Source organism: Sinocyclocheilus rhinocerous, unplaced genomic scaffold (genome assembly GCF_001515625.1).
Source record: "Sinocyclocheilus rhinocerous isolate Xijiao unplaced genomic scaffold, SAMN03320098_v1.1 scaffold1507, whole genome shotgun sequence".
NCBI lineage: Eukaryota > Metazoa > Chordata > Actinopteri > Cypriniformes > Cyprinidae > Sinocyclocheilus > Sinocyclocheilus rhinocerous.
Window position 1 is genome coordinate 355,859 of NW_015659940.1, and position 11,266 is coordinate 367,124.

General features: G+C 35.1%; 1 protein-coding gene across 1 annotated transcript in view; it reads right to left on the reverse strand.

Annotated features, from left to right (window-relative positions):
- Nucleotides 1–54: 54 nt before the first annotated feature.
- LOC107724564 (arf-GAP with SH3 domain, ANK repeat and PH domain-containing protein 1-like) overlaps nucleotides 55–11,266 on the reverse strand; it is a 114,091-nt gene continuing 102,879 nt past the window's right edge. The window contains exons 21-31 of the mRNA XM_016533539.1: nucleotides 10,587–10,672; nucleotides 8,030–8,145; nucleotides 7,312–7,379; nucleotides 7,020–7,127; nucleotides 6,703–6,928; nucleotides 4,485–4,646; nucleotides 3,177–3,252; nucleotides 2,763–2,821; nucleotides 1,666–2,174; nucleotides 1,443–1,565; nucleotides 55–1,073 (exon numbers count right to left, since the gene is read on the reverse strand). Coding sequence (XP_016389025.1) covers nucleotides 999–1,073; nucleotides 1,443–1,565; nucleotides 1,666–2,174; nucleotides 2,763–2,821; nucleotides 3,177–3,252; nucleotides 4,485–4,646; nucleotides 6,703–6,928; nucleotides 7,020–7,127; nucleotides 7,312–7,379; nucleotides 8,030–8,145; nucleotides 10,587–10,672 — 1,608 coding nt within the window. The 3' untranslated portion in view covers nucleotides 55–998. The remainder of the gene's footprint in view (nucleotides 1,074–1,442; nucleotides 1,566–1,665; nucleotides 2,175–2,762; nucleotides 2,822–3,176; nucleotides 3,253–4,484; nucleotides 4,647–6,702; nucleotides 6,929–7,019; nucleotides 7,128–7,311; nucleotides 7,380–8,029; nucleotides 8,146–10,586; nucleotides 10,673–11,266) is intronic.

Below are 11,266 nucleotides of genomic sequence, written 5' to 3' on the forward strand. Positions count from 1 at the left end.
TTGGTAATTTTTTTATGTGCTTTTTTCATTCAGTTTTTTTTTTTTTTTTTTTAATTGAGGTCTAACATGGGGTTACTGGAAGCATGGACTAAGCATAGATTCAAATTGCAATACAGTACATATCCATCACTTGAAAATATAACATCTATGAACCAAGTAAACAACTTCCGTATTTCAAGTATCCAAGACCTCTCAAAAAACAATATTAAAGATGACAAATGGTAACCTTTTTGTGGAACACCACTATTACAGAGCACTGTCCTTCAATATGACTGTAGTAAAATTACTTGGATAAAACAAACAGTTATGGGATTACATAGGAACAACCTGTGAAAGGACACAGGTAATGGTGTATGCATTGCACGGGTTAATCATTTTTACACTGAGTAGCAAGAACAGGGAATACCAAACAAATTAACATTTCACTCTCGGACATGCTTTAGTGGTGTATTAGGAAATGTGATGGTCAAAACTGAAAACCTATGTTCAGGAAACTTACGAGTCCAGTTATTCCAACAGGAAGAGAAGTCGACTCCTGTCTGTCCCTGCTATAGATGATAGCAATGATGGCCACATTAATGCTTCAACAGCTTTCAAAACTGGCCCCAGCTGTAACTTACTGGCAGGTAGATTACAAGTTCACACATTTACTTTTCAGACCAACACAATTTTCTACATTTACACAAAATCAGACACTCATCCTTGTGTGAAACACACACACACATTTATGTACAATCTTATATACAGAGATACAGTATCAGTAATAGTGGAGGGAAAGTGCTGGTCTTTTAAGTGGGTGCAGTCTAGCCGCTGTGCGGTAGGCTATAAAATGGTACGGATAACAGCGTTAAGGTTAGATATTTTATTTACACTGTCTCTGATGATGGTAAGGTGATGATGTTTCATTGTGATTCCATCTTCCTAAAACTTGCATTGTTGATTCAGCAGCTAAGTCAAGTGCATCCCACAGATGGAGGCGGAGGACCAACAGTTGTGTGTCAGTCAGACAGGATATGAACAAAAGACATGGGAAATACACCTTTCCTCTCTGGCTGCCCTTCGATGTGCCCAATCTGAAGACAAAAAAAAGAAAGGTTGCAATCAGAATGTGGCTCTAAATGCCAGTCTAAATCAAGAAAGGAATAACTGATGATGAACTACTGTATTTCTGAAAAGGAATGCCAGATTACCAGTTAAATTTAATTCAATGGCCTGGAAACAATTCTGCTTTAACCATGGTTTATTAGTATTTCATCTTTAAACGACACTGTGTGACTCTTGGTTTTATTCCAAGGAGCCTATTTGTTTATGTACTGTAGGTGGAATCGTTCCAAGGGCTACGCACAGTGTGCGACCGCACAGGGCCTCGCTTCTAGAATTTTTGCTTCTTCAGTCTCATGCTGTGGTGCACATGCTTGAAAATTTGGTGTTGTTACACTTACCCACCACTCCTGATCTTCTTCCCCGGTTACTACAATGACCTCACCCTCAACGAAAGTAAGCTCATCATCATTATCTGCCTGACAATCGTAGATAGTCTTCACCCTACGCATTTTACTCTTTATCTGATAGAAAGCAAAACAAATAATGTAAGAGAGTTTGTTGAAAGCAGCTTGTTACATACTTCAATGCATTTTTCCAAAGCATCGGTGACCAAATCCTTACCGGATTTATTTTCCTGGGCAACGGTACAGGCGTGTCTTGTGCAGATGTTGGGCTTCCATTGGTGTCTTCACTAGACTGGACAGGTTGAGGAGACAGTTCAGCTTGTTGGATGATTGTTGGAGTATCTGGTGGTTGGGGCTTGGGAGCCACTTCTCCAGGAGGAGGTTTGTGGAGGACCTCAGTGGTTACAGGTTTGGGTGGGGAGATGTCTGTCAGTTGAGGTTTGGGCGGGAGATCTTTCAGCTGAGGTTTAGGGGGTAGATCACCTAGCTGGGGTTTAGGGGGAAGGTCAGATAGCTGAGGCTTTGGAGGCAGTTCTCCTGGTTTAGGGGGTAATTCTGAAGGCTGTGGTTTAAGAGGTATATCTCCAGGTTGAGGTCTATCGGCTAACTGAACTTTCTGTGGAGTATCTGAACTCTGCAGAACCTTCTGGAACAGGACAGGTTCAGGAGGCTGGTTGGTTTTGTCCATAGATGGGTGATGGATGGTATCTATCTTTCGCAGAGAAACTATTGGAAAAAAATAAATGTTAGTAGATTAGTTGTATGTTTTCTGTCTAATTTTTGATATAGTTCTAGACAATTTTGGAAGACCAATATGAGGAAATATTTCCCTCACTAACAAGATGTTGGGTTAGGTTTAAAATGCCAGTAGAGCACACTAGAAAATAGGGTTTCCAAAAAGTATAAATAAATAGCAAATGGCAAAAGAAAAAAATGTCTCCTTTTTTTGCGCTGTAAAAATTTCAACAATAGTTTTTGCTGAAATACTTGGAATAAATTCTTTTGTTTGTTGCATCTTTTAATGAAGTTACTCCTCATCACTGCCACTGGCAGTTTATAGGGTAAATTTTGTGATGTGAAATTTAATTTGAAAATGTTTCTCTTTAAGTAATACATCTAACTGTACTGTAATAGTGGGTAGGAAAAGATACACTATCAGCTTAATACAAACTAAATTATACATATGTGAATGCAAATAACTATACACTTGTGATTATTCATGAATAACTAAATGAATTTCTTAATGGAGTTTATTTTATTTCACCATACAGATGTACCACAGCAATATTCAAAAGAAGAAAGCATGTCACCTACCCTTCTGAGGTAGTTTGGGAAGGACCCGTGGACCAAGTGTGGGCTTTGTGGTGTTGAGACTAGAAATATGGAACACATGTAAGCCTCAAAGCAATGTCCGATAATATCGTATTTACACGCTTAGTAAAACCAGCCATACTGTATAAAATGGAACTGATTTGCATGCCCAAACAAAATGAAAAAATTACATGGACATATTCAAATGAAACACAAAAGGCCATGTTTAAATTTGCAGTCTAAAGTTTGCTGACTTTTCTAATGCAAATATAGTTCTAGAATTAGTTCAAAAATAGTTCAGAATTGCTATATAAAAACTGCAAAAGATTTGTACTTGCTTGTGTGAATTTAATTCTGAATCAGTTTTGTTCTGGCTGTTTCATTTGCCATATTGAAGCTTAAAGGATGTCGGTTCACCTTTGCTGTTGTGGGATACCCTCAAATCTGTTTTGAGGGTACATCTTGTTGACAGGTGGCGGCGTTGAATCACTTCCTGGAATGATGAGCATGTTGTACAGTGAACATTATACTGTGAGGTACTGTAAGATGTCATAACAAATTAACTAATTTCTTAAATCTCTGATTTTAGTGAGAGAAGTCTATAGAGCCTCTAAAGTGACATTTTCAGAAAATACTTTTGTGTGACTTTCACACCGGGGGCGGGGGGAAAAAAGTTTGGCGTCAGTAAGATTTTTTTTTTATGTTTTTGAAATTATTTTATGCTCACTGCATTAAAAATAATAATAGATACTCTGCGGTTGGCTTTTCAGTATCGCGATATTACAATATTGCGATTATCGCGACAGCCCTATGCTTTAACATTCTTATGTAAACTGATGTTTTCAGAAACAAGGAAAAAAAAATATATAATACTGAACGCAAAATTTTGAATTGCAGTGTACATAAACTAAAATGCATTTAAGTATAAGCAACATGCATATTTACACATGTAAGTTTGTTGTGTACATGTGAAAATCTCCAGGAATTCTTTCTGCAAATGTCACTTGTTTAGACTCAGTATAGTAAAGCAAACTTTATTAAGACAGCAGAAAGGTAACACATTAGCGCAAGGCCACGCACAATAATGGTATTATGCATCTCAAATTATGCAATTATTATTTCAATCAACAACTTAATTTAGATGGGTTATATCCAAACAGATCATGGCAAGATGCAATGCATTCAAGTATGTCTTTCACCTATTAATAAAACTCAAACCATTATTTTGCCATGCCTTTCTCTTTCCCATTACCCAAAATGGTAAGAAACATGCAAACCACTGGGGCAGGATACAATGCAGAGGTCAAAAGGTTAGGGATGGGTCATTAGGCCGAGGCTTTCATTGGCAATATTGTCCTCTCAATATTGGTTTTCATACTTAAAATGTTATGGAGTTTAACATGTAACAACACCACAGAATGAATGGGATGCAAATGATCTGGTAATATATTGTAGAGACTAAACCAAAAGTAAATGCAGGATGCCTGGGGATGGTAAAAACAGCTACTAAGGATTGATCTGAAATTAACCAAAAGACTGTAATTTCTTGCTAGAATGTTATTTAAAAACAACTAAATTGGTGTTTCAACTGAAAACGTCTAATATAAATGGAAAAATCAAATCCATTCTATGTGGATCGGAGTAAATTAAAACCTGGACAAAAATAAACACCAGAAACATTAGTTTTGTAATTCAACCTAGAGTTGTTGACTAAGTATAGCCCACCTTTACTGAACGGGGTGTGTGAGAGAGAGGTGGGGGGGTCGGATAGAGTGCGTTTGTGTCCAGGGGGAGGGGGAGGTGGCCTCTTCTTTGACAGGGTGGAGCTGCCACTAGCGGGGATCTGTGCGGCAGGGTTGGAGGGGGGCAGGTTTGACAATGGAGGGGCTGGAGGGAAAACAAACATAAAACAAGAACATGCAGTGATGTCACGGGGAAGAATGGATACTGTCATTTAACATGGGCTCTGTGGAAGATACAGGAGGAAGGACGGCAGGATAGAAAGATAAGTAAATAAAGGGAAAGAATGAGAGTGTGGGTAACCACTTGGATAAGATGACAATTGCTACTGAAACTGAAGCAGGCCAGGTAAGTGGGGTACTTAAAGTGGAAGTGGAGAAACTAGAGATGAGTGACTTAAATTGGAGAAGGACATCGAGACACCACAAAAAAGATGAGTAAGGTTTATTCTCATGGATGGTCTATTCGATATTACATATTTTGACAGTCAATAGCCAGTGAAAAACTCAGTCAGAGAGGACCAGGAAAGGGATGGGATGTAAGCCAACGCAGCAAGTTAACAACTTCAGCAAATTCTGCACTTTAGTTGTTACTAAGGAAAGTCAAATCATCTATTTACTAAAACAGATTAACTGTAGCAGAATCATCAAGTGAAAAGTAAATTGGATGTACTGAATCTGATTTGTCTGCTAAACTTGCATATAAGAAATGTTAGTGACCACGACACGGTGATGGTGGTTTGAGTGATTGTATAGTCCAAAACCAGAAGTATGCAGCATCTATAAGTATAAAGGCATCAAGGCACATCCGAATCCAATTTATGCGCAACATGCCATCTACTAAGAAGCTTTTATCTTGTCAGCATTTGTATTCACCGCCTATTAATGTTACATTTCATTTTTCTTTGTTTTTGGGAATAATAAATGTATTTTCTAAAGCTCATTTCAATGTGTTCTTCATCATTTTCAAATCATCTGAAATTAGATTCTTTAGTAGGTACACTACCTTTCAAAAGTTTGTGATCGGTGATATTAAAAAAAATTAATAAATAAAGTATCTTATGCTCACCAAGGCTACATTTATTTGATCAACAATACAGTAAACATAATATTGTGAACTATTATTACAATTTAAAATAACTGTTTTCTATTTAAATAATTATTATAGTTGTCATTTATTCCTGTGATGGCAAAGCTGAATTTTCAGCAGCCATTACTCCAGTCTTCAGTGTCACATGATCCTTCAGAAATCACTCTAATATGCTGATTTGGTGCTCAATAATTTTTTTATTTATTATTATTGTTGAAAACAGTTGTGTTGCTTTATATTTTTGTGGAAATACTTTTTTTTAGGATTCTTTAACGAATAGAACTTTTAAAAGAACAGCATTTATTTGAAATATTGAAATATATGTCATATACGACATATTTTGTAACATTACAATGTCATGTCTAAATTGTCACTTTTGATCAATTTAATAGTCCTTTATATTTAAAAGTATCAATTTCCTTAAGAAAAAATGTCTTACTGCCCTCAAAACATTTGTATGGTAGTGTACTTTCATATAAAAACATTTAGTTCACTGCGATGCAGCAGCCTTCAGTTTCAGACACAGCCGTACGATCACAGAATAAGGTCATTAAATAGATTAAATAAGCAGGAGAGGTTTATGCAAATAAAAAAAAGATAGTCACTGATGTATTGTCGAGTGCTAGCCAGAGTAGCATAGTGGGAATGAGAGCCAAGGAAAGCCAGAAGAGGAGCTGCAAGAGACGAGAAAATTAGAAAAATACAGAGAGAGAATGAAGAAAAAGATGGAAAAAGACTGGATGATGCCTATTAATACAATGACATATCAGAAAGTTAAACCATAAACAAAAGTATCAAAAGGAAAAGTAAGCACAGCTGGAGTCTGTGCAAAGCAACAGAGAGGGGATAAAAACCACACAGATATTTGTTACAGCTGTTCACAGTTTTGCTGTTTTTTGTTTTTTTTTAGTTTACTGTACAGGTTTTAGGATTACAAACTGAACTAAAATTACAGAAGCTAAGAGCTAGATTAATATGTTCATAAACCGCTTTTATGAATATAAATAGAATTTATAACAAATTAATATATTTAATTATTAATACGCAAGACTGGCTAGAACAAGTGTTATGTTCAAGTTTTTTGCATTTGATCGGCTTTGAGTTTCTGGTTTACCTTTGCCTGCATTCCTAGGAGGCAGAGGTGGAGCATCTGAGACTGGAGAGGACGGGCAGTCAGTCGAAACGCTGTACATCTGATTGGAGAGTGAAGTGTATGAAAGGCGCTGCTTATCACGCTGACCAGTGAAACCAGGCAGAGAGAGCTTGTCATGAGGAGACAGACTGTATGAGTGACAGAAACTCTGGGGCCGGGGAGAACGATCCTTCTTAATGGGACTGGGCTGGGAATGAAAAACAATGTGGAATTTTTTTCAGTCAGTGAGTCACATAAATTTGGATATTTTAAGAGAGGTTCAAGGGGGAATGTGTTACTTTGTCATCCAGATCATCGTCACTCTCGTCAAGCTCCTCCAGTCTGAGATTCCATTCATATTCCACATGGACTTTAAGATTAAACTTTCCTGCAGTGGCTTGTGCCAGCTGAAGCACACACATGCACAAATATGAGTCAGATCTTCAAAAACAGCCACATCTTAACACCCTGGGGCCTTTACCACATTTTTGCTGCCCCCTACTGTTCTTTGATCATGAAGGACATATTTTCGGACATGTATTAAGTGTTTTGAAAGGAAGGATTATATCATCTGACCCAGAAGTTACTCACCGCTTCCTCACACTGAATGATCTTCAACCGCCTGGCCACATCCAGAGCGGTTTCTCCATTCTGATTGGCTGAAACATGAGGTCCCACATTAGCCAGAAATTATACATAATGTCTATCATGAAACAATGTGGTGGCTAAGCGTTGGTAAATATACAGTATATGTAATCAGGGATTCTGGCTGATATGATAAGATGACAATTATTTTATTTTTATGTTACTGTCAATAACACATACATGACCAACATTATAATTCTAGACTATTTTGTCTACCAAACCAAAAAAAACCTAAAAATCCAAATTCATTCATTTTAAATGCCACAACTCTTTTTCTATTCTATCGACTTGTTTTCTTTTATTAATTGTTTTATTTTTTAGACTAACCGGGACTTGTCACAGCACTTACATATTATTGTTCTTTTGCTGGTTTGATTTTAGAATTTTTTTATGAATTTAAGCATCATAAATTTCAGTATGAAAAATTAATATTCATTTTGAAAAAAAAAAAAAAAAATCATTCATTCATTAATACAAGTTATATAATAACATAATAATGATAAAAAAAATAATATATATCAATAATTTTTTAATCAGTATGGTACTGATATATTGTGCACGCCTACAAGTTTGTATATAATTAAGCATATTATAAAGGCATAATAAGTGGAAAGTAAAGAAGTACAGTAAATCTGGTAAAACTGCACATGCATGTGTAACTCACTGATATCAGTAGCTGGTTTGCCTCTCAGCAGTAGTTTGAGGCATTCATGTTTCTCATACAGGCAACAGTAGTGCAGGGCCGTGTTTCCCCTCTCCGTCTGTTTATCCAGATTCCCACTGGAGACAGAGATATGAAGAATCTAATTTTTCTTGATCTTCTGACATGTACGAGTTTATTGTACTATTAAAAACACACTAAGTATTAGAACTCAAAACTTCCTACATAAAGCAAAATAAACATGTATCAAAATCCAACTGCATCAATTTTGGCACAAAACTATGGTCTTGTTAACATGTTAACAAAATCATCTGAGCATATCTCCAAAATTGTGCTTTATTGCAATTCAAACTGAGGCTGACATTAACAAGATTTTCACTCTTAATGAACGACTTCACACTTTTGAATTTGGGTCAGCAGTGACTAAACGGCAAACATGGGGAGAGAGCAAGTAAATGACCCAGTTCTGTTTACCTAGTGTGAATCACAACAAAGGAACACAAAACGGGCTACACATCTACACCAGCATATCCCCGCTAAAGAGCAAATCCATATATTTCCCTGACTCAGACTTAAGTTCAGCTTGAACATTTTCTGTAGTGATTAGAGCTACACAGTAAAATCCAGGGTCTAATCTAAGTTCTGAAAGGATAATGCTAATTTACAAAACGGGCTACACATCTACACCAGCATATCCCCGCTCTCTGAGAGCAAATCCATATATTTCCCTGACTCAGACTTAAGTTCAGCTTGAACATTTTCTGTAGTGATTAGAGCTACACAGTAAAATCCAGGGTCTAATCTAAGTTCTGAAAGGATAATGCTAATTTCCACTTTGCCCAGTATGACAGTATCAGTGTTCATTTGATTCTGCATGGAGATTCTCAGTTGGTGTGTCAAACATATTTCTGTGTAGTGTCAATGAATATGTGAATGTCCACCTGTATACATATAAAAAATGATGTTTGATATAATTGTCAGGATAGTACATTACTACAATCAAGTTGAAATGAGCATCTGTGTTCTCAATCGCTTCAAAACCATAAAACACATTAAAGCCCATAATGCAACTGCATGTCAGGAAATGTACTAGTTATATTGTGAAATATTTATTTAGTAGACTGTCAGCTGCCAGAATGAAATAAAAAGGAATTTGCAACAATATTGGAAAGACAATGAGAAAAAAATCCTAAATGTTTAATAAATATTAAAGACAGATTAACACAGCTGGTGGACGTGACTGTGGGGACAACTGAAGAATCACTGTGGAATTTACAAAGACATGTATAATATGACTAAGCTTTTCTTCCGCATACAGTACACTACAGTTTAAATGGTTTGGAGTCAGTAAAAATGTTTTTGAAATCAAGAAATTAATATTTTTATTCAGCAAGGATGCATTAAAATAAAAAATGACAGTAAAAACTTTTACATTGTCACAAAATAATAATAATAATAATAATAATAATGTTGTTCTATTGAACTTTCTATTCACTAAAGAATCCTGAAATCTGATTCTGAATCCTGAAATGTCATTAAAGAATCCTGGTTTCTGTAAAAATATTAAGCAGCACAACTGTTTTCAATATCAATAACAATAAGAAATGTTTCTTGAGAACCAAATCAGCAAATTCTGAAGGAATTCTGAAGGATCATGTGACACTGAAGACTAATAATGACTGTTGAAAATTCAGGTTTGCCACCACAAATTAATTTTAAAATATAATAAGAAATATTGATTTAAATTTTTAATAATACTTCACAATATTATGTTTTTTTATTGTATTTTTTTATGTAGTCTTTGGTGACTATAAGAGACATTTTACAGACCCCAACCTTTTTATGGAAACAAAGTGTTAACATAGAAAATAACATCACTTAACATTTTAAACACATTCATATCAATATTAATGTACTGATTAATATTGTATAACTGTACAGAAATTGCGCAAACATTAACCTAATATTAAATTTATCACAGTGCAAACTTTGCCATGGAATGAACTCGGAGCACAATATCTTTCAGATGTAATCGGGGAGCAAGTGAGTAGTGAGCCATGCTGTCCAAAAAATAAAACAATTCCAGTTGTCTGGGTTGGATTTATTTCCCTTATGCTGTCATATTTCTCTTGAGTCAACCTTTAATGCAAACCTGGAATAGTTTCAGTGTTCCAGTTCTCAGGGAAATCGAATTATGATTATTTACTAGGATGTGAGTCAAGTATATTTCTGGCCCAGGCATGACCCGATCTTATAATGCAACTTTAATCCACACACTAGAGAGCAAATTGAGCTAAAGTTTAACTTAAATTACTCTATTATCTGCATAATAATCCCTTCAAAAGTGCTGGTGCTCATACATGAACACCTGCCATCCTAAATAAAAAACACATTAAAACTCATCCTGGTTAATCATGAAGCTCTTTATGATAATAGTGATGGAATGCAACAAGAGGTGACTACTTAAAATGAAGGATCATTCACTGCAAAATTGATAGTAAAAACATGGCCAGGAGTGTCTGCTCCCAGGTTTTTGTGGTTATAGGCTGGTGTTCCATACCTGTTCTGGACAAGGAAGTCAACCAGGTGCAGTGAGGTGTGGTCACCTGTCCTCACAGCGTAGTGCAATGCAGTCTCTCCTCCTTCCTATAACACAGAAGCACAAAAAAAACCCAAAAACAAATAAAAAACAAATAAAAAAAAGAAATCTATTATCATTGTATTAACTGAAAAATAAATCTTATTTAATTCCTGTTTTTTTTTTTTTTTAAATGTATGACTCATTGTCAAAATAAACTGACTTTATTATTATTATTATTATTTTTTTTTTTAAGTAGCTAAAAAAGTGGTGGTAGAATTTCTCTTTGCATGGTATTTTAAAGGAAATAATTTTTTAATAAATAATTTTTTTAAATTAAAAAAATATATACTTAAAAAAAATAAAAATATATTTTTTTTTTTAAATGAAGCACAAATCTGCTGATGGAAACAAGGTCAACACTTTTATTGAGCAAAGATACATTAAATTAATCAAAAGTTACAGTAAAGACGGTCAAAAAATCTACTGTATATTGTTATAAAAGATTTCTATTTCAAATAAATACTGTTCTTTTGATCTTTCTATTCATCAAAGAATCCAGAAAAAAAATCCATGGTTACCACAAAAATATTTATACAAAATATAGCAGGACAACTGTTTTTTTTTTTTTTACATTAATAATAATAATAATAATAATAATA